General features: G+C 39.7%; 1 protein-coding gene across 1 annotated transcript in view; it reads right to left on the bottom strand.

Annotated features, from left to right (window-relative positions):
• LOC122550241 (dynein axonemal heavy chain 11-like) overlaps positions 1-24,780 on the bottom strand; it is a 456,308-nt gene that overhangs the window by 381,071 nt on the left and 50,457 nt on the right. The window contains exons 7-9 of the mRNA XM_043690997.1: positions 23,181-23,414; positions 21,799-21,966; positions 1,046-1,162 (exon numbers count right to left, since the gene is read on the bottom strand). Coding sequence (XP_043546932.1) covers positions 1,046-1,162; positions 21,799-21,966; positions 23,181-23,414 — 519 coding nt within the window. The remainder of the gene's footprint in view (positions 1-1,045; positions 1,163-21,798; positions 21,967-23,180; positions 23,415-24,780) is intronic.

Raw genomic sequence — 24,780 nt, 5'->3', positions numbered from 1 at the left:
CCCCTCAGCACCAAGGTTCAAGGGAAAACAGATCCAGCCTGTTCAGCCTCTCCCTATAACTCAAATCCTCCAACACTTGGCAACATCCTTGTAAATCTTTTCTGAACCCTTTCAAATTTCACAACATCCTTCCGATAGGAAGGAGACCAGAATTGCACGCAATATTCCAACAGTGGCCGAACCAATGTCCTGTACAGCTGCAACATGACCTCCCAACTCCTGTACTCAATCCTCTGACCAATAAAGGAAAGCATACCAAACGCCTTCTTCACTATCCTATCTACCTGTGACTCTACTTTCAAGGAGCTATGAACCTGTACTCGAAGGTCTCCTTGTTCAGCAACATTCCCTAGGACCTGACCATTAAGTCCTGCCAAGATTTACTTTCCAAAAATGCAGTACCTCGCATTTATCTAAATTAAACTCCATCTGCCACTTCTCAGCCCATTGGCCCATCTGACCAACATCCCATTGTAATCTGAGGTAACAATCTTTGCTGTCCATTACACCTCCAATTTTGGAGTCATCTACAAATTTACCAACTCTACGTCTTATGCTCACATCCAAATCATTTACATAAATGATGAAAAGTAGTGGACCAGGCACCAATCTTTGTGGCACTCCACTGGTCACAAGCCTCCAGTATGAAAAACAACCCTCCACCACCACCCTCTGTCTTCTACCTTTGAGCCAGTTCTGTATCTAAATGGCTAGTTCTCCTTGTATTCCATGAGATCTAACCTTGCTAACCAGTCTCCCATGGGGAACCTTGTTGAAAGCCTTACTGAAGTCCATATAGATCACGTCTAGTGCTCTGCCCTCATCAATCCTCTTTGTTACTTCTTCAAAAAACTCAGTCAAGTTTGTGAGGCATGATTAATGCATATCTACACAATTAACCCTTTTGTATAAAGGTAAATGTTCAAAATGTTTATTCAAGCATGGGAACTCAAACTCATACATCAAAACAATAAAATAGAAAAAATGTAACTTAAAAAGCAACGACAGTTTTTTTTTCTACTTGTCATTTTAAACAAATCCATACCTTAAAAGCAACCTCCAACCCGGAGCAATCTTGAAATGCTGCACACAGAATGGTCCCAAGCTGCCGATCAAAATCCACAATTTGTTCTTTAAACATATTGTAGTCTTTTTCAAAATCCTGTCAGGCAGAATGCATCAAAATTAAGTCAACTAAACCTAACCAATCTGAGTGGATAATCTGCTTTATGAAAGTATTCTAAAAATAATCAATATTAAAGGAATGTGAGCACAAAAGGCCGGAAAAATTTGATTTTCTGTTGACAGTCAAATCCTAATGTCTGACAAACAAATTTTGTTTGATAGAGTCATAGAATCATAGAAATGTACAGCATGGAAACAAACCCTTTGGTCCAACTTGTCCATACTGACCAGATATCCCAACCCAATCTAGTCCCACCTGCCAGTACCCGGCCCATATCCCTCCAAACCATTCCTATTCATATATCCATCCAGATGCCTTTTAAATTTTGCAATTATACAAGCCTCCACCACATCCTCTGGCAGCTTATTCCATACACGGACCACCCTCTGCGTGAAAAAGTTGTCCCTTAGGTCTCTTTTATATCTTTCCCCTCTCACCCTAAATCTATGCCCTCTAGTTCTGGACTCACCACCCCAGGGAAGAGTCCGTGTCTATTTATCCTGTCCACGCTCCTCATGATTTTATAAACCTCCATAAGGTCACCCCTCAGCCTCCGACACTCCAGGAAAACAGCCCCAGCCTGTTCAACCTCTCTCATAACATTATTTTGGAAGAGTTTTAAAAATGATTTTTAATGCATCATTACCAATTGCCAAAAAATACTTCTATTGCATTGTTGTAGTTTTCTATTTAAAAATAATCCTTTCAACAAATTTTTGACATCAAAAAACTGTACTTTCAGTTCACTCGAGGCTAATGTCATCTATGACAGTTACAGCAGTTATCATTTTAAAAGCGTAGAATGAACACAAAGTTGAGGCTAAGAACTTTCTAAAGTTTTATTTGCTTTTAGACATGAACCATGAATGTAACAACGGTGGATAAAATGATGAGAAACAGGCAAAACGTAAGACCATTTGGCTCCTTGAGCCCACTCCCTCAACAATACAGTCATGGTCTCCTGGCATTTGCATCACTTTCTGCTGACTCCCCACATTCCTCAATTCCTTAAGAGAATAAAAACCTATTATTCTCAGTCAGTTGTTAACACACTTGACCATGGAACACCTATAAATTTCTGGATCAAAAATGTTTTCCTCATCCCAATACTAAATGATTGGTCCTTTACCCTACTATGGTGTCTTTACAGTGGGCACTCCCCAGCAATTCAGAATCTTGTATGATTCAATGACATCATTTCTCATTCGTTTGAACTCCACAGAATGCAGGCCCAATTTATTTTGTCTGTCAAGATAGGATACTTCTCTTATTCCAGGAAGGCATCATGAAAATCATCTTACCACTTAAAGTCACAGAGATGTACAGCACGGAAACAAACCCTTCAGTCCAACTTGCCCATGCCTACTGGACATCCCAACCTAATCTAGTCCCATTTGCCAGCACTTGGCCCATATCCCTCTAAACCCTTCCAATTCATGTACCCATCCAGATGCAGACAAGGATGCCCTGTGGATGGCACATTGGTAAGAGCAAGCAGATGCTATGGCAAAGGATGAATAGGCAATGCACAACGATCATCAGGCAGGAGTGTTCCCTCCCAGTCGGGGAACACTTCAGCAGTCTGGGACATTCGGCCTCAGACCTTCAGGTAACCATCCTCTAAGGCGGACTTCAGGACAAGCCACAACAAAAAGTGGCTGAGCAGAGGCTGATAGCCAAGTTCAGTACCCATGTGGATGGCCTTAACTGGGACCTTGGGTTCATGTCACACTACAGGTGACCCCAAGTGAACTATACACTCTCTCTCTCACACACATTCCTACATACTCTGACATTCACGCAGACCCTCTCTCATTCATAAGCTTTCTTTCATGCACACAAATATGCACCCCCCGCACTCTCACCCATGTACGCAACCTCTCACAGGCTTATAGCCCACCACACACACACACATATACTTGACCAAGCTTACACACACTCTTTCACCTGCACTCACATCCACATGCACAAATCCTGTCTCTCCTGCACACGCACACATAAAAGTTCATGCGGTGAATTTGTATTTGCAGAATTACATTTTATTTTGCTCAAAAACTGCATAAATCCAAATAATATTCTGTAAGTCCCACTTTAGAAATAGAACCAGTCTGACAGCATTGCGACCACAGACAGACTTTAACCTCACACCTTTAATGCATTGTCTGAGTCGAGATGGCACCCATTGATAGAAAAGCTGAAGCTATCTTGAGAATGTAACTTAAAAGGAGCTTGGGGTTTACATATTAAAAGAACTGAACTAGCACATCCCATTCTAAAAGATGAAAGACTTTATCTAAACTTGTTTAATATATCATTACAGCTCCATGACACTGTAACTCTTTTACTTTAAATTCTGCGTCTTATGGTCCTGTTCGACAACCACCTAATGAAGAGGCAGCACCTCGAAAGCTATTGCTTCTAAATAAACCTGTTGGACTATAATCTGGTGTTGTGTGATTTTTAACTCAATTAAATGCAGCAGCCTGGACAATTATTGCTAGATTCTCCTCAATGCCAGTACACCCTTCCTAATGTGGGACATCCAAAAGTAAATGCAATATTTCAAAGTCAGCTCAAACACTCAGGGTTACTGCTTTTATGTTTGATATGTCTGTACACATAAAACCAGTATTCCAATGAGCTTTAAGTTGCCTTTGCAAACCAATTTTATCATGTCTTATCCAATTGGACCACTAAACATAACTCCCACCAGGTCCCATCCTCTAACCAATCCTCCATCATACCCTTCCAATGCTCACCCGTTCAGACCGTATTCACACGTTATATTCTTTTATTCCAACTGTTAACTCATGTATCCTTATCCTGAACTGTATCTACCATAACTTGCTCACTCACTTTAGCTGATGACTTGTTACAGTTCCTCAATCTCTTCTTCACAATTCACTACAGAAATCACTATTAACAACATTAGCAAAGGCAATGATTTTGGATGTAGGTTTGCTCGCTGAGCTGGAAGGTTCATTTCCAGATGTTTCGTTATCCTACTAGTTAACATCATCAGTGGGCCTCAGGCAAAACATTTGGAAATGAACCTTCCAGCTCAGTGAGCAAACCTACATCCAAAACCTCAATCTGAGCTACAAATCTTCTCAAAACGCGGAAATGGTAATGATGTTCGTTTGTCTATGTTTTCATCACAGTGTTTGTCTATTTAAAGTCATCATAAAACCAAGTATAAAAGAATGTCATATTAATTTCTTTTTTTGTTGTAGGGTAAATCTGCTTTGAATGGCTTCAACACCAAGTTGAACAACAGTGGGCTGGGATCCAAGCCTCAGCAGACCACAGCTTTCACTTCTAATTTTCTTCAGCTACCAGCACAGCATCCTGATAAACTGGGGACGGTTTGGTGCAATAAGACCGAGGTGCCCTCGTGCACCAGTTATTGAAAGTAAGCATGCCAGTGCAGCAGGCAGTGAAATAGGCAAATGGTACATCAGCCTTCATATTAACAGAATTCAAGTACAAGAGCAGGTACGCCTTGCCACAGGCTATTTTGTATATTTAAAAAAATCAAGGTTATGACACATTTCCAGGGTGGGGTGAACTTGAAACCAGACCTTCTGGCCCAGAAGTTGGGAATAAGACCACAGCATCACAAAAGTCCTTGACAAATAGTTTTTTCAATGCAATAATCCGGTACAATCAATTCTGCAAAACAACAAATCTTAGACATTTAGGAAGGAATGTCTATAAATCAGACTGTCTTGAGAAAGTTAATTTTACAAATGTCAACTTCAACTTAAGGACTCCAAGCAATCATCTCAATGAAGCTGCTGAGTATCAAGAACAAGTAAATCAGAATAGTAAATTAGATTAGATTCCCTGCAGTGTGGAAACAGACCCTTCTGCCCAACAGGTTCACACTGACCCTCTGAACAGTAATCTCCCCCTCCGCCCCCACCCCCCCAGACCCACTTCCCTCTGACTAGTGCACCTAATGCTATGGACAATTTAGCATGGCCTATTTACCTAACCTGCACATCTTCGGATTGTGGGAGGAAACTGGAGCACCCAGAGGAAACCCACGCAGACACGGGAAGAATGTGCAAACTCCACACAGACAGTTGGCTGAGGTTGGAATCGAACCTGGGTCTCTGGCGCTGAGAGGCAGCAGTGCTAACCACTGAGCTACTGTGCCATCCGTTAACTGTAAAAATACAGCATTGAAACTACAGTACGATAGTCCCAAAATACAGAAGTAGTTCTACAATCCACTGCTCCAAATGGCTAATAGTACATTAAGAAATATGTCCAAATATTTCTCTACCTAATCAAAAATAATAATTCATTCACAACCTCATATTTAATATAATCAGCCTGACCTCATTATAATTTGACTATATTTGGGATGAGAAATTAATTTGCTAAGTGTAGCACATCTACAATCTCTCAGTAAATCACACTCTATTTCTATGGTTATGAAGTTAATAGGTCCTACAAGCATGAGTCATGAGCACAAAGTTGAGTGGATCTGCTGAATGGAGTGGCTTGTTGTACAGATTGACAACACAAATTTAGAGAGTGGCAATTCATTGTAGAGGGGAAAGAATTACAAAATAATTTAAACAAAGACAAAAAAAAACACCAGTTAATTAGCTCCAAGGGAATAAAATCGAAATTAACTAATTTGGGGTTTCCAATATTAAACAGATTTGGACTGCATTAATTAAAAGTATATAAATAAAATTGCAATAAATAGGAGATTAGAAAATACTAACTTTAAAAGTTTATTTATAAAACAAGCATCAGTTTTTAAGTAAAATAATCTGGCAATTCATACACCATTTACAAATTCCAGGAGGCTTCAAGTGTCTTGAATCACCACACATGCAGCAAGAATCCTTGGTTACCTAAACTCAAGATTCAGAGTTTCTAAGCTTCAGGAGTGGCTGACAAATGGGAGAATGAATTCCTCAGGGCACATGTTCCAGGAGGTGAGGTTTAGATTTAGATTTAGATTTTACCATCAAATGTACTCAAATACAGAAGCGCAGGAGTACAGTGAAAAGTGTACAATGGCACCACATGCGGTGCCAACTTAGGTGCAGAGTAACAGGTGCAAAAAAACTTACATACAAAGTAGTAGAAGAGAGAACAAAGTTAAAAAGTTAAGCATTACAAATTTTGATTGAATAAGTAGCGATAGCCTTGCAACTAAGGAGAATTCAGAATGCCAGCTCATGGTTGGCCATCCAGCAATATGGGCAAAGGCAGGTAGTGCTAAACCCTCTGGGAACATTCAAGCTTGCTTTCAGTGCTGAACATCAGCTACAGTGTTTACACCATGAGGGTAGAGAGAACATAACTACAGCATCATGTGACAAATAACTGCATTCGCTGGGTACAATGAAGTGAAGAAATGCTGACATCATGAGGAATTTGCCAGTTGGGAGAAGACTGGCCTTTCCATTGTGCCTTAGTTCCAGGATAAAGAACATCACTGAATGGGCTCAGAACATCTTTGTGCAGGAAGAGCGAACACCTATAACATACAGACAGGCTGGAAAGAATGAAACAGGCAGAAAGGAGTGGTAGTACTACATGTCATATTGGATTCCAGTTACCAATCACTGATAGTTTGTCGTTGGGGTATAATGCTGCTCCATCTTTCCTTTTTCTGCTGAGTCAGAGCCTATTGAATTAATCATGATTGAAGATGGATTGCCAATGAGCCTTAATAGGAAGAGGCAGTTCATAGCATGACAACGATAGATAATTGACAAGTTACATTTACTAATTAGGCATAATTCCTTAGGACTACCAGGTGCCAAAGATAACACGTCTGTTTCCATCACAGCTAAAGTACTTGATTTGCCAGAGAATGAGAGATGTCACTAGTTTGGGGAGAGTTGCAATTGAGACGTTAATGCAAATTCACATTGACTATTTCAATACCATTGTCTTATCCCCCACAATGAAGGTTTAGGAAGAAGGGCAGAATCTCAAAAGATAGAAATCTTGAATTAGTCACATTGCCAAACAATAATAAATACAGGTACATTAAAACCAGTTAATGCATGTGTGGAGTAAATGATGGAGGAGGAATTATTCCAAATTTCTAGGTTATTACAACCAACTCTGGGACAGGAAAGGTTGCACAAATCAGGTGAGCTGCAGCTCAACAGGACATGACTCAATGTCTTCACATGAAGGTTAACTACTGTTGTAGAAATAGGTTTAAATTGACAAAATGAAAAATTAAAGAGGAAATACAGGGTGCTAAAGGAGCACTGAGGGAGACAAACAGCACTGGCATGAAAAGTAGCTCTGAGATAGAAGGGGAGAAAAGTGGGGATGGGAGCACAGGAAATATTGAGATGGCTATAGAGTGCATGTGTAGAAATGCCTGATAAAGTCATTGAGATGTACAGCATGGAAACAGACCCTTCAGTCCAATTCGTCCATGCCGACCAGATATCCTAAATTAATCTAGTCCTGTTTGCCAGCACTTGACCCATATCACTTTCAACCTTCCCTATTCATACACCTATCCAGATGCCTTTTAAATGCTGTAACTGTACCAGCCTCCACCACTTTCTCAAGCAGCTCATTCCATATACGCAATACTCTCTGCATGAAAAAGTTGCCCCTTAGATCCCTTTTAAACCTGTCCCCTCTCAACCTAAAGGTATGCCCTCTATTTCTGGACTCCCCCAAGCCAGGGAAAATACTTTGTCTATTTGCCCTGTCCATGCCCCTCATGATTTTATAAGCCTCTGTAAGGTCACCCCTCAGCCTCCAATGCTCCAGGGAAAACAGCCTCAGCCTATTCAGCCTTTATCTATAGCTCAAGCTCTCCAAACCTGGCAACATCCTTGAAAACCTTTTCTGAAACCTTTCAAGTTTCACAACATCCTTCCTATAGTAGGGAGACCAGAATTGCACACAGTATTCCAAAAACGGCCTAATCAATGTCCTGTACAGCTGCAACATGACCTACCAACTCCCATACTCAATGCTCTGACCAATAAAGGAAAACATACTAAACGCCTTCTTCACTATCCTATCTACCTGTGACTCCACTTTCAAGGAACTGTGCACCTGCACCCCAAGGTCTCTGTTCAACAACACTCCCTAGGCCCTTACCATTAGAAGTCCTGCCCTGATTCACCTTTCTAAAATGCAGCACTTCACACTTATCGAAATTAAACTCCATCTGCCACTCCTCAGCCCATTAGCCCATCTGATCAAGATCCTGTTGTATGCTGAGGTAGCCTTCTTCGCTGTCCACAACACCTCCAATTTTGGTGTTATCTACAAACATACTAACTATACCTCCTATGTTCACGAAGGATGGCTGCTGAGCTGAGGGACAATAGCAGAATGACTCAGTTGCAATAATGGATTCCTATTCAAAAAAAAGACAAGAATGCACACTAAATATTCGAGGTGACAATGTACCATATATAACTAATATTAAAGTCCACTTTCTAGGCCAAAGTTTTACCAAATTGTAGGGGTAGACTTGCAAGTGAATAACATTTCAAGGGGTTGAAATCCACAGTTGCTTATCACACCACTGCGTGTTTACTGCAGTACATCAACTGATTACAGAGCTACCAGGCTGGAAACCAACTATACCAGAAAAAAACTCAGCACATTATGACCCAAAACAAATTTTTAATATTCTGTGCAATCATGAGAAGCTAAACAGTCACCTTTGAACGGTTGAGTTTGCAACATGGCAGGTTTGACATCAATTGGAGTTTTTTTTGGCCAAATATCTGGGCTGTCTTTAAGTCAAATCAAGTGTTACACAACATATGATTATTCAGCAAGAATAGGTAAGATAAAAAGGTGAGGTATCTGGACTGATCGAAGACATTAGGATGTAACTGAATGGCGCCCTCAGAGTCAAGGAAGAAAGCAGGTGGGCAAGAGGAGGACATAATTTTGGGGATTAAAATTTCAATTTTCCAATATCAACTTGTGTTTCTGAAACAAAGTTGGTGTCATTGCAGCCCTGCATCAAGCATCATGTTGCCCGGTGGTGGAAAATTTACCATTCATTTGCAGAGGATGAACATTCACTAAATGGGAATTAGTGAGTAGTGCACAAGTAATTTCTGCCTCCTGTTTTCCAACAGACTAAAGGTGGTGGGTGCAAAGCAAAGGGGAGGGTACGAGGAGAAGGAAGACCACCTATAGTGGCAAAGACAGGGGAGGACAGCGTAAAGGCACAAGGACAGTGGTCGTGGCCAGGTCTCTTCTGAACAACTCTTTTGACCAGGCAATCTTAGTCAAGTAAGAGAATCTCTGATTGCTGTCCCTGTGGAAGAGGACATCTGTCCTTCTTGGATAGTCTGGAGAGAACCTGCAGAGAGACCTGCAGGATCACTGTATATATGCATACGTGTTTCTGAAGGGTAGGAGGAAGCAGTTAGCGGTTCCAGGAAGATGATTCCTCTAGGGCAGTGAAGTGCGTTGAGTGGGGGTGCAGGGCACAGTGGTTTCAGTTTACAAAAGCTATGAAAAGAGATAGAGCTTGCAGTTCAAGAAAACAACTGTTTACTGGCCTTGTTGGTGGAAGAATTCACTGTCAACCTCCTGCCACTTCTCTCTGCCTGCAGATGCTGGATGCTTACATGTGAGATTACGACTATCCACGGCAGAATGACATTGAATTAAGTTAAAGCAGAGGCAACGTTTCCTGTTTCCCCCACCACACGATTAGAAAGAAAATAAGAATTAGTTGTATAAAGTCTCCATAAGTGAATATGTATCCCATTCCTTTTTGTTATTGAGTATGGAGAAAAATTCATGTGAACTTTCCAAAGTTTATATTTTTTCCCATAATTTATTGTAATTTGTACAAGACGTACAATGCATGATCCTGCATTGCTAGGTAATGCTTGAGTAATTCATGTCTGCAGACCACATATGCTAGGATACCAGACCAAACAAAACAATTCAATTCAGTAGGTCATGCCAAAGAGTCACAACAATAAAGATCGTAAATAGCATCTCTTTAAAATGCTACTGCAAAGTTGGCTACACCATTAACCTCAGGAACAGGTTGTGTTAATGTTCAATCCTGCATACAAAAGAGTATTATGTACAAAACTCCTGGAGGAAGTAAACTATGCCAGACCTTTCTGGTTTTCGCTTGGATTTAACTGATGGAGAAGAGGTTTTCAAAATGGCACCATTAAGTACTTCATTAGCATTCTATTGTAATAATGTAGCTAAATTAAATCTTCAGATGACCCTGTGGCACCATGTCATCTGTGCTAGCTGGACTCTTGATCACCTTTGGGCGGCACGGTGGCACAGTGGTTAGCACTGCTGCCTCACAGCGCCTGAGACCCGGGTTCAATTCCCACCTCAGGCGACTGTGTGGAGTTTGCACGTTCTCCCCGTGTCTGCGTGGGTTTCCTCCGGGTGCTCCGGTTTCCTCCCACAGTCCAAAGATGTGCAGGTCTGGTGAATTGGCCATACTAAATTGCCCGTAGTGTTAGGTAAGGGGTAAATGTAGGGGTATGGGTGGGTTGCGCTTCGGCGGGTTAGTGTGGACTTGTTGGGCCGAAGGGCCTGTTTCCACACTGTAATGTAATGTAATATAATGTATAATGTAATGTAAACCTTAAGGTAGATTTGCTGTCACCATTTCCCAACAGGTTGCAAATCAAGTATGGAGGAAAACTACTTGATATTCGTGTTTTAAATTAGATGCAGTTTATTGTACAATAGCAATCAGGTACAAGCTTTGTTAGAATAATATACATTGTCACTAAGAATATAGAGAGACCAAGGATAATAGATCTGTCCCATTCAAACCTGAAAATCATCTGCCTTTCCCCAACCAAGCCTTATCCCGCCATCAGGTTGGGTGGAGCTTAGCACTTTCAACATTAACCCCTTCAGCACTATTACCTTCTACAACACATTCTGGCTCGCAACATTTATCAAAGTGGGATAAATTTTACTGGCATTATTTTCATTCAATGTTAATCCTCATCAGCATTAACAACATAATAGAGCATATTGTACAAAATTCACTTCGGATTCTTAATTCTTCACCCAAAAAGACAAGCAAAGTGATGCTGCATTTTTCTTCTCTAAAGCACAAAACAACTTAAGATCATTTAATATTAAACTAAATATTTTTAAAAGTAGTTCACAGATGGAGAGGGCAATTAGAAGGTTTAACAGAGAATATAAAAATAGACTAGCAATTAACATGACAATATAATCTGAGCATCTCGTAAAGTGAAAAATAACTAAAACTGTTCAGAATACCAAACTTGCTTGTCTTAGAGTCAGAGTCATAGAGGCGTGCAGCACAGAAACAGATGCTTCAGTTTCACTCGTCAATGCCACCTAGACATCCTAAATAAATCTAGTCCCATTTCCCAGTTTTTGACCCATATCCCTCTAAAGCTTTCCTATTCATATACCCATTAAATGCTGTAATTGTACCAGCCTCCACCACTTCCTCTGGCAGTTCATTCCATATATACACCACCCTCTGCATGAAAAAGTTGCAACTTTAGGTTCCTTTTAAATCTTTCCCCTCTCACCTTAAACCTATGCCCTCTAGTTTTGGACTTCAACACCTCAGGGAAAAGACCTAGTCTATTTGCCCTATCCATGCCCCTGATGATTTTATAAGGTCACCCATCAGCCTCTGATGCCCCAGGGAAAACAGCCCCAGCCTATACAGCCTCTTCCTACAAATCAAATTCTCCAACCCTGGCAATATCCTTATAAATCTTTTTTGAATCCTTTCAAGTTTCACAACATCCTTTCTATAGAAGGGAGACAAGAATGGCACACAATATTCCAGAAGTGGCCTAACCAACATCTCGTATAGCTAGAACATGACCTCCCAACTCCTATATTCAATGGACCAACTAATAAAGGAAAGCATACCAAACATCATCTTCACTATCCTATCTACCTGCGACTCTCTTTCAAGGAACTATGAACCTGCACTCCAAGGTCTCTTTGCTCAGCAGCACTCCCCAGGATTTTACCATTAATTGCAGATTGCACTATCCTATGATTATTACTCTTCTATTTGTCCAAAGATGGTTATCTTTTTCTAAAACTTCATGGCAGTAATTAATAATCTGCATTATCTACAATATCTGTGGTTCAGTATGGCACAACCACCAGTCAAAGGTGTAGAATTATCTCTTGAATCCAATTTTGAGAGCAGTTGATGATAAAAGTCAAACTACATATGAAATTAATGAATCATCAAATTAACAGAATAAGCATTTGTTTGCAGCTAAGACTAACACACACATACCAATTTCATGTTCCATCAATTAGGAACTTTAAAATCAACCTCTTAAACTGAAGAGGTCACGAACATTGAAAAGTTCTTATCTAATAACTCTCACTATTTTCCTAAACAGTTAAACCCATTTACAGAATATCTAGGTATTATGAAATTATATTTCACCAGAATTTCAAATGTCAGATACTCAAATCCCTGATCACATTCACCTCTGTTTATAAGACTGCAAAATGTAAATCACAAATGACTGCTAATTACAGATGAAAACAATTGCAAGCAGCAGCAAAACGTGCCAGATTAAACAAATATAATCCCTATATTCCAATTACATACCTATCCATGAAAACGAAGACCATAAATATGTTAAGATAGCCGTGGGTTCAAAAACAGTAATGAACACAGTAGCAGTAAACTGGCTAATCAACATACATGCAAACAGAGTGCAGAAGTAACCTACAATGCAAACACAATGCTGAAATATAGAATTAATTTAAACAGTACAAATGAAAGGATTTTATGCTTAAGGTTCTTGTCAGGCACACATTAAATAATGGGTACATTTCTGGTCATCAAAACAAAACGGTTATAGAAGTGTTATAATAAAAAATCTTCAGGATGGACTCCAAGCCTCAGCTTATTGCACTACCAGAAATGACTGGACATAAAACAGTGTTTCAGCCTTAAAAGGATGCAAAGACAATTCACTTGTATTTCACTCCACAAATGTAACCTTTGAGTTTCTTGCCATTTTAGTTCTCAATCTTGCTCTCACTCTGATATTTCTGTCCTCAGATCACTATAATGTTCCAGCAAAGTTCAATCCAAGTTTATGGAACAGCACATTATCTTCCAATTAGTCCCTTTACAGCTATCAGAATTCAACATTGAGTTCAACAATTTCAGAACTCTATCCCCCATTTTGGCGCTTCTTTTCTCCCCCCTGCCACATACTCATTTGAATTTTTTTTTAAGCTTTCAGAAAGAGCTGTTCATGGTTCTGGTGTTTAGACTCTCTTTACTGCAACCATTACCACACACTTTGCGTTTTGTTTCATGATATCTTTGACGGTGAATTTTTCCAATCCTCAATCCAATCGCAGACCTCCTCTGTTGTTGTGGTTCTGTTCGTCGAGCTGGGAATTTGTGTTGCATACGTTTCGTTCCCTGTCTAGGTGACATCCTCAGTGCTTGGAAGCCTCCTGTGAAGCGCTTCTGTGATGTTTCCTCTGGCATTTATAGTGGAAGCACTTCACAGGAGGCTCCCAAGCACTGAGGATGTCACCTAGATGTCACCACAACAACGAGCACCCGACCTACAAATCTTCTCACAAACTTTGAACCTCCTCTGTTATTCTTCTTCCTTTTCCCAACAGCATTTTTACTTTTGTATTCGCCCAAAAATCATATGAGGCTGACCAGGCTGGAGCTGTTTGCCCTGAAGCGTTGAGGGCAGAGTGGTGACCTTATAGAGGTTTATAAAATCATGAGGGGCATGGATAGAGTAAATAGAAAAGATATCTTCCCCAGGATGGGGAGTCTAGAACTAGAAGACATAGGTTTAGGGTGAGGGGGAAAAGAGTTAAAAGTGACCTAATGGGTAACCTTTTCACATAGAGTGGTGTGTGTATGGAATGAGCTGCCAAAGGAATTGGTACAGCATTTAAAAGGCATCTGGATGAGTATATGAATAGAAGGGATTTGGAGGGATATGGGTCAAGTACTGGCAAATGGAACTAGATTAATTTCTGATATCTGGTCGGCACGGACAAGTTGGACTGAAGGGTCTGTTTCCATGCTGTACATCCCTATGACTCGATAACTCAAAATACTAACTCTGTACCTCTCGACAAATGCTGCCAACTTGCTATTTCCAGCATTTCCTTCTTATTAACATCTCAATATTTTTTGAAAATGCTTTACTAATATTCTCAAATTTCAAGACTATAATCTTACAGCTATCTTCATTCCAACCTTAAGGCTGAGATAGCAAAAAAAAATTATATTAAGAAGCTTGAATTCTATTCATGAAAAGCAGCAAAAATACGTTGATTGTTAAATGTATAATTTTTAAAATTCAAGATGACACAGGCATCTGTCAACACAAAGCACAAAATATTGCTACATAAGTAGATACACTGTAAAGTTATTACTTAAAAATTAAAATCTGGTTTAAAGTGATATTTATATTAGTACCAGTGACTGCTAAATACAACTGAACATTTTTGTTACAAAATCACTTCCAAAGGGATGTAATAAAGTTACATCAAACTTGAGAATTTCAAATTAATCAGAATTTCCTATTCAAGTGAAATCTTATTAGGTTTATTATGGGTATTATCATTAAATGGTCACAGTAGAGGTCAATTTATTTGATTTCATTGTTAGTTATGACAGTTCTACCTTTTAAACATAATTTGTTGTTCTTTTTCCACATTCCTTAACATTTCCCACACAAACATTCAGCTTGCTTTCAAACAATCTTACTGATTTGACATTCCAGGGAATCGAATTTTGTGGTGTATTTAACTTTGTGAGATACGGAAGTATATCTGTGTGGTAATATTAATTGACTAAAACAAAATGTAGCAGAGACATAAACGCAGGTTTGCCTGTCCTTGCAATGCACAAAGTAAAAATCACAACCTAATTCAGAATTTATACCTGCAAAGGGGACGGATGGAAGTGCACTGGGATTCGAGGCAAGGATTCCAAAAATTGCACCATTGCCATTTTAAATGCCTCTGGAATCAACTGGACTCTGAAAATCTGTTCAAAGACTGCATCAAATTGCACATCTTTTTTTTACCTTCAGGAGAGCATGTATAGCTAAATGCCGTGGCAAGACCACATAAATAATCTAACATTAGAAATACTCCACATGAAGAATTCTCCAGCTAGACATCTTTGCGCCACCTGAAGCCTAAGTTAGAATTTTTAGAATTTTGACTGGGACTTGAGTAGCCAGCAATTCTAGATGCTGGTTAATGTAGTTTGCAGATCTTAAACCAGATTAGGCTTGTAAACTAACAATATGTAAATAGTGATGCTGTCATTAATGTACAAATCAATCATCAACTTGTGGAAAGGAAATAATATCCATGGCTCAGTCATTAGCGTTGCGAATTATCATTTTATGCATTTCTGAAATTGCTTTGCTTCAATTATATTTTGTACAGAAAGTTAAGTTAATAATTAATAACACAAATATCCTTTTAGTTGCAAAATTGTCATTAATGACTACCAAACAACCTCTGACCTGCAAACTGAACGATAAGGAGTGTGGAGTCGCATTATTTAAAAGTTGTGTTGTTGTTGCTGGGATTTGAAATAAGTTTGAATTTTTTTAAATGTACTTTTCCTTTCTCTCTCTCAAATGTTTTTCCGACCTGTTTTTCTTTGTGTACTTCACTTCATACAGATTCACACTTCTCCTCAGTCTTGGTGCTGATTATTTTACAATCATTAAATGTTAGTGGTTAAGGAAAAGCACTGCTGATTTTCTTGTTCAAAAAGGTCTCAAAATGCCTTGTTGCCTGCAGTATGTCATCAGCTTCTAATTCCACAAATATGCTAGTCAAAAACAATTTAAGCTGAAGGGTACAGAAATTGTCTATTTATTCAAAATTGTGATAAGAGACACTGCTGCAGCAAATTTCAGTGTGTCGCGTTCACCTGCTCCTGAGGAAATGCAATATCCAGTATGCTCCACAGAAATCAATGACTGAGGAGTGAAACATACAATTGGCACATTTTTGAAAGAAGAATTGTACAAATATAACAAGTAAAAGCAAAATTAAGAAACATAGAGTCATAGAGATGTACAGCATGGAAACAGACCCTTCGGTCCAACCCGTCCATGCCAACCAGATATCCCAACCCAATCCACACCCACCTGCCAGCACCCGGCCCATATCCCTCCAAACGTCTTTTATTCATATACCCATCCAAATGCCCCTTAAATGTTGCAATTGTACCAGCTTCCACCACTTCCTCTGGCAGCTCATTCCATACACGTACCACCCTCTGCGTGAAAAACGTGCCCCTTAGGTCTCTTTTATATCTTTCCCCTCTCACCTTAAACCTATGCTCTCTAGTTCTGGACATCCCGACCTCAGGGAAAAGACTTTGTCTATTTATCCAATCTATGCCTCTTATAATTTTGTAAACCTCTTTTGTAAACCTCAGCCTCCGATGCTCCAGAGAAAACAGCCCCAGCCATTCAGCCTCTCCCCGTAGCTCAGATCCTTCAACCCTGGCAACATCCTTGTAAATCTTTTCTGAACCCTTTCAAGTTTCACACATCTTTCCGATAGGAAGGAGACCAGAATTGCACGCAATATTCCAAAAGTGGACGAACCAATGTCCTGTACAGCTGCAACACGACCAGCATTCTCACAGCCACACTGACCCTTTCACCTATATCCAATACTGCCTCACCTGGACTGCTCTCTCTGGCCTTTTTCTGCTTCCCTCAATCACTTTAACCTGTCTCCCTCTGAACTTTCTGCACTCCATTCTCTCAGGTCTAGCCCTGACCTTGTTAACAACCCACCAATAATGGTGGTGCTGTTGTTGTCTGTTATGGTGACCCCTACCTTGCAGAGACTGAGTGCCAACTCTCAGATACTTCTCTATCTCTCCCTGGACCATAACTCACCACTGAACATGAAGCCACTGTTTCCAGGACTATCACTGGCCTCATCTGCGGACATTTACTTTCCACTGTGTTGTCGCCTCATCAACCCTCAGATCCTCACAGATCATTTCTACCTCCTTCCCAAAATCTGTAAATAAGTCTATCCTGATACACCCATCATTTTAGCCTGTTCCTGCCCCACTGAACTTATTTCTTCTGACCTTGACTCTATTTAATCCCCCACCCCCATTCATTTCTTCTCAATAACATTTGTGATTTTTCTGATGTTTTAAGCCTGTTCCAGAAATTTAGTTTTCTTACCCTAGCCATCTCCTCTTCACCATAGATATGCAATCCCTCTACACTAGTTCCACTTTCCAGCACCTGTCCATAACCTTGAATGTTATGACTTTTCAAGTGCTCACCCAAGTACTTTTTAAAGAATGTGAGATTACCCACCTCTAAAAGCCTTGAAAGCAGTGCATTCCAGATCTCCTCCACTCTATGAGTAAAATAATTTTTCCTCAATTCCCTGCATATCACCTTAAAAAATATGCCCTCGTTACTGACCCTTCAAATAAGAGAAACAGCTGCTTCCTATCCACCCTATGTCCCTCATAGTCTTATACATCTCTATCAGATCCCTGTTAGACCTTCTCTGCTTCAAAGAAAACAACTTGAACTTAGACAGCTTCTCTTCATAGTAAAAGCACTCCATCTCAGGCAACATCTTGGTGAATTTCCTCCGCAACAGCTCCAGTGTAATCACGTCTTTCCGATAGTGGTGCAGTTACTAGAACTGGACGCAGCACTTCAGCTACGGCCTAACCAAAGTTTTGTACAGTTTCAGGTTAACCTCCTGGCTGTTATAATTTATGCCTTAACTGATAAAATCAAGCATCCCATATGCCTTCTAAACTACTTTATTAACCTGTCTTGCTATCTTCAGGGATTTATGGACAATCACCCCAAAGATCCCTCAGTTCGTTTGAGCTTTCTAGTGTCCTACCATTTATTGAGTTACTCCCTTGTTTTGTTACTTCTTCCAAACTGCATCACCTCACACTGATCAGTGTTAAATTCTATTTCATAGTTATAGAGATGTACAGAATGGAAACAGACCGTGTGGTCCAACTATCCATGCTGACCAGCTATCCCAAATTAATCTTGTCCCATTTACCAGCGTTTGGCCCCATATCTATCAAAATCCTTCCTATTCCTATACCAATCCAAAGCCTTTTAAAAGTTATAATTGTACCACCCAATGATCTACCCATCTTACCAATCGGTGTATATCTTCCCGTTACGTAATACTTTGTTCCTCATCTGTTAACCATCTGTCCAATCCAAGGGGACTAACACTCATCCCTATGGTGTGCCACTGAACACCAGCCTACAGTCTCACAAACAGTCTTCTACCACCACCCTCTGTCTTCTAACATTCAGCCATTTTGGATCCAAATTGCCAAGTTACCCTGGATCCCATGGTTGTTTTTACCATGTGGGGAACCTGGCCAAAGGCTTTGCTGAAATTTCTCCTATATTTAATTTTAGTCCGAATTTAAATCAGATTGAACAAATCAGAGCTCTCCCCTGGGGGGAATATTTTATAACAGAATATTAAAAATGAAATATTAGTTTTATATTTTTTAAATAATTCAATCATGAGTACATAGAAGCTGGAAAAAACATATTTGCAGCAATAGTTCCAGCTGCTTTTTATTGTTGTTACTGGTGTGTTTTGAAGTAAGCTGGATCGTTCCCAAGTTTTGGAAAATGATAAAACAAATTCAGCTTTTCTCCTCTGCTGGCAGGCTGGCTGCGGGTGGGAACGGAAGGTCCGGCCGGAACCGATGTGTCGGGGAGTTGCAGCTGTGGGGGAATGGGAGTGTGGGGGAGGTGGCAGTACCATGGTAACGGAGAAGGAGCCGGCAGTTTCCGGGCAATGAAACTGGAAGTGAGTGAGGAACAGGGTCACAAATAACACTGGGGATCCACTGGCCAATACCAGGATCTATTAATAATAGGGAACCACTAATCTATCTCGGGATCTGTCAGTCAATGAAGGGACCTAATAACACGAGAGATTCCTTAATTAATAAAGAGATTTAGCGTTCTATATTCGGATCCATCAATTGATATAGAAAGCTATTAGTCCAACGTATCCATCAACCAGTAATCTGCATTGGGTTCCATCAGTCAATACAGAGATCTATTAATTCTAAGGACCCACCAATCAATAAAAGGATCAGTCTGTATTGGGATCAGTCAAGAGCTGTTAGGGCTCTTGTGACACAGCAGGGATGTCCCTAACTCTGGGCCAGGAGGGCTGGGCTCAAAGCCCTACCTATTCCAGAGGGGTGTAATAACGTCTCAGAACAAGTTGGGTTTTTTTTAAAAAAAACAAAGATCTAATAAGACTAATGATTCATCAATCTATATTGGGATCTATCAATCAGTACCCGGATTCAATAGTACCGTGGATCAATTAACCATTACAGTGATCTGTTAATAAAAAGAGGTCTATAAATACTAAGGATCCATCAATCACAGCTGGGACTCATCAGTAGTAAGGATTGATGATTGCTATGGATTAATTCAGACTGAGAACTAATCAAAGGGTATTTTCTAAAATAACTATCCATTGTAATGGGATTGTAGGCTCATTAAGGAAGAAAGAATATATAACAAATGTATAAACAGCTAGAGGAGACTTTTTCTAGTAACAGAGACATTAACCAATAGATACTGATTTGGAGTGTTTTACTAAAGAAGTGACATTACAAAAGAGGTGATATTAGGAGGAATTTTATCTTATGCTGAGAGTTGCTACGACCCACAGTGTGTGGCGTGCGAGGGTGGTGGAAGTGAATTTAGTGGTAGATTTGAAAATGAAATTGGATGGGTGCTTGGAGGAATGGGGAATAGATGCAATTAGCTATGTATGAGGAAAGACCAGCAAAATGGGATTAATAGAATAGTTCTTTGAAGGCACTAGCTTACCCTTCCTGGAGTTAACCCATCTATGTGACTGTATCTGAGACTTTCCCCCCTTCCTATAACTGCCATCCATCACATACTGTTGCTGTTGCAAATTCCTCATCGCTTCTATGTGTCTCTCCAACCGATCCACTCGATCTGATAAGATTTGCATCCAACAGCATTTATGGCAGATATAATCCGCAGTAACCCTTAAACTCTCTTTAAACTCCCACATCTAACAAGAAGTACATATCACTGCAAAGGCCATTTTTGCTCCTTCAGAATTTACAGACCCAGAAAATAACACCGTCTTATTCCTCTACAAACAGTGCCCCAGGTTAAATTAATAGCTATGGCTTATATTTTAAGTTTAATCAAGAGATTTATCTCTAAAAACATAATCAAGAAAGAATCCACTATACTCACTACTGCAGCCTTTCTCTTGGACAGACTTAAAACTACAATTAACTTATCTGATTCTGTGCTGTGAAGTTCATCCAACAGTTCCTCCAAGATTAGTTGTGAAGTTCACTGTTTGTTAATGACAATATCAAAAATAAATCAGATTTCTGAAAGAAATGTCTCAACATTAGAATCAACAGACACCATAATTCTTTGGATGATTTCCTGGTTTACCACTTCGACGTAACCCCAGCCACTTTTCCAAGGGTTTCACCCTACTCCAAAATGTTGCTGGTAGGAAAAGAGAATGCACAACACTGCAATATTGTCACCAATGGTGTGAAAAGCAATTGTTTATATTTCCATAAAAATTCCATGATGTTTTAAGAGCCAACATAAATGGGATTTTGTACAATCAGATCTTTGACGATCAGTGCAGACTCAATGGTCCAAATGGCTTCTTTCCGTTCAGTAAACAGAGAGTCTAAAAAAGCTATAATTATGTGACAGAACTTGGCAACAATCAGCCACAACCATCTCCAAAAACAATGTCAGCCAAGCACATCCTGGTCAGTCTGGAATGATGAATTATGTTATAATCAGCTTCAGAAATTACTGACTCCAACAGAACTCCTTACACAATAGAATTGAAAGTTATACCCAGTTTACAAGACGTGTTAATGACTTTCCACTTAACCCCTGGGAAAGGGCTATAAACAACTGGCTGTCAGCAATGCAAGCCTTTGTCTAGAGGATAACTGCTTCTCCTCCTCAGGAGGCTTGGTCATATGACTCCCACAATATTGAAAACAACTACTTCTTGAATATAACGTTTTGAAACAGCGCGTAGTAAAGGGGTCACTGCTGTTTCATATCACAGTTAATGAATATTAATACACATAACTCTGGGTCACAGAGGAAAAGTCTATGGTCTGTTAAAAGCACCGAACAAACTTGGAATTCTGCAAGTTACATTTTCATCAAAACAAAGAAGAAGTAGTTACATTTCATCAAAATCGTCTTAAAGATTTTTTAAAGAAATGCTTATTGAGAAGAAATTACCTACAACTCAATTGCTAGCTCGCCAACTAAGCACCTTGACAAAGTTGTTCCAGGTGCTAATGCTAACTTTGGGTGCAATCTTAATAAACAAGGAACTTGTTACAACTGGATACAAACTGAAAAGCTCTACCGTATTTCACACCTATGTTTGACCATTTTGTCATACTTTTTCAAGTTTAGTAATATCTTTCAGCACTAGCCTGTCACTGCAATAAGTTACATTTCATATAAACCTGACCAAAGTCAAAGAATTAAGTTTACCATGCATTCATAATCCAAAGGATCATAGGTGCTTTCCTTAAAAACTTTGCAGCACTCCAAGAATTCATTGTTCATTTTAGAAACTTGTTCACTTAGTATTTTTCCCTTCATGCCACCAAACTCCAACCTCTCCAGTTTTTGGAATTCTAGCATAGTAACAAACAAATCCTGCAATAAGAAGATATAGCATCACAAACATTTCACATTATAAAGACTGTAAATATTCTCTTTACTAAATATTCATCAATTAATAATAATGTGGGCATGCAGGTACCCACGCGCACTTCTATTTGAGTGAGAAGAAACTATTTTGAAAATTAGAATTATGAACATATGTAAAAGGAAGTGGGAAAATTGTATTCTCCAAGGAGTTTATTTTTTGCTAATTACTTAAAAAGACTTAAATGGTTCCAATATCTAGTCCAACCATATAATTTGCCCCCATCCTACTGAATATTGTCAATCATCCATAAATCATGAACCCATGATTTATTGTCATCAGCACATTTGATTCAAATTCGTATAGATAAATATGAAGTATTACAAAGAAGCTGGCAACAAAACAGCCCACGTTAAGTGGGAGGTTGTCAGGTACATGAATGCCATCTCCTAGAAGAGGTAAGGAACATTACCTTCAAAAGGCTTCATGGTCTCAAGAAGGGACCTCTGTGCCTCGGGCTGCCCCTTGGCTCTAACACTGCCACTAGTTAGATTCCCCCCCCCGCCGAACATCAAAGCTTGACTAATCACTTCAGCACTGGAACAAATCTTCTACTACAAGGAGTCCAATCATTACAGCCTCCACAATTGCCAGTGGTCTACGTGGCACAGTTAAAGCTGAAGAGCTGATTATGGGGAGAGTCAGGTACAAGCTATTCTGCTATAATGAGCATTTTGTCAACTCAAATGGGCCATAACGAGATTGGTGAATAAAGGACTCTGTTCTAAAGCAAGAACTTTTAAAACATATTAGCTATAACACGGTTGCATCACCAATGTTTTAATTGTCTTTTTTTGCACGATGTTTATATAGCACGGAGTCATTTAAGAATGCAACCATCACTTTACAGATGAACTGCTTGTAATATCATTAATTAGACTGACAGGTTGGCAATGGCTTCTTGACTGGCTGCCACTGAGAGGACTGCCTCACAGTCCCAGAGTGTCTATTCAGGATTGGGACCCAGACATGTCCATATCATCGTGACCACGTTCAGGCCAGGAAAGTTCCAGCAAGGAAGTCATGTGCAGATGCGTAAGCTTTCAAGTTATATACAAATATAGATGGATATCTATTGCTATCCATTTGCACAGTCTGTGATGTCAAGCAAGGTTTATTAGTATTAAAAGTAATTATAAAATAAGAAGTTTGTGACATTTACCTCAAGCTCTAGCAGACGGTTGAAAAATCTGTCAAACCGTGAGAAAATCATTGATAATGGGAAGTCCCAGAGTTTGCAATCTTGTTCCTTTGTGTAATAGCTAGCTAACTTTTCTTTGTGCTTCAAGAAACAGTCCTTATAAGCTCTAAAGATTTTCACAGATATTTGTACATGTTCCAGGGACTCCTCAACCTCCTCTTTCAAAAGTTCCTCTGGTGACAAAGAAACTATTGCCTAGAAGAGAGCATATGCACAACAGACATTTTAATAATACCCATCTTAAAAATAATACCTGATTATCCAGATTGTTTCAAGGGCAACTAGGGATGGGCAATTATTGCTGGTCCAGCCAGTGCTGCTCACATCCCACAAGTGAGTAAAAAAGCTACAGTACCATATTATCAACAATCTGCTCTATCAAGTTAAATGAAACAAAATGATCTTTATTGTTATTTCTAAAAACCTTGTTCATTACATGTTCATCTGAATTAATCTTGGAAGCTCTTTTTAAATATGCAAAGCTTGTAGCTTGAATTAAACCTTCTCTTCTTCCCTCACGACTCCAGAACCTGTAAATTTACTGTAAAATGAATTACTTGAATAATATGCACCACATATGTATGAATATAAAGCGATATATATTAAAAATATTTTAGAAATAAAGTGAATATTTGGCCTGGCTGTCTTCTAGTTTGAGTAGTGGCTAACCAAAGTAACATGTTGCCGCAAGTTTACCCTTCCTTCTACGAAATTTATTAAACGGCAAAGAAAATCAAATAATGTCAACACCTAAACTACACTGCAAAATTAAAACACCCCTATTATAGTGAGGACTGTTATGTCTCATGCATCTCAGAAGTTCAAAATGATCATGCTCTTACTGCAGGTTCAAACGTTACCACTTCCTGTATACATTGTTATTCAATACCCTGATTGCGGTACAGTATATAGTCTAGATTAGAGTGGTGCTGGAAAAGCACAGCAGGTCAGGCAGCATCCGAAGAGCAGGAAAATCGACATTTCGGGCAAAAGCCCTTCACCAGGAAAGAATCTCCTGTTTATTTTATTTTTTCTTTTTTTATAGAGTTGGAGGGGGAAAACACTCCTGTTTATTATTTTTTAATTCAATTTCCACCACCAGGAAGATAGGAAAACACCCGAGTGGCCAGTGACAAGCATCAAAGGGCAATGCTGTGTGAAATCTCCTGTTTATCTTTTTTTTCCCCTTCCTTTTTTTTCCCCCCACACTACCGCCTAACTGCAGTAGTGCTTCTTTTTTTTCCCCAGCACCCATGGTGTGTGTGTGCAGGTGTGATACACAGTGAAAGACACAAAGTGCACGAATCTTTATTCAATTTCCACCACCAGGAAGATAGGAAAACACCCGGGTGGCCAGTGACAAACACTGCCCTTCACATCAAAGGGCCGTGCTGTGTGATCAAAACAGTGAAGGGGAGGGTAGGGACTAAATCAAAATAGAGTTGGAGGGGGAAATAATGCACTCCACTCCCTGCGGCACCCACCTCTCCCTGAACAACTCCAGGGTGTTGGTCGACACCGCGTGCTCCTTCTCCAAGGACACCCGGGCCCTAACGTAACC

Source organism: Chiloscyllium plagiosum, chromosome 5 (assembly GCF_004010195.1).
Source record: "Chiloscyllium plagiosum isolate BGI_BamShark_2017 chromosome 5, ASM401019v2, whole genome shotgun sequence".
Classification (NCBI taxonomy): domain Eukaryota; kingdom Metazoa; phylum Chordata; class Chondrichthyes; order Orectolobiformes; family Hemiscylliidae; genus Chiloscyllium; species Chiloscyllium plagiosum.
Note: the sequence above shows the minus strand (reverse complement) of the source record. Positions and strands in the feature narration are given on the sequence as shown.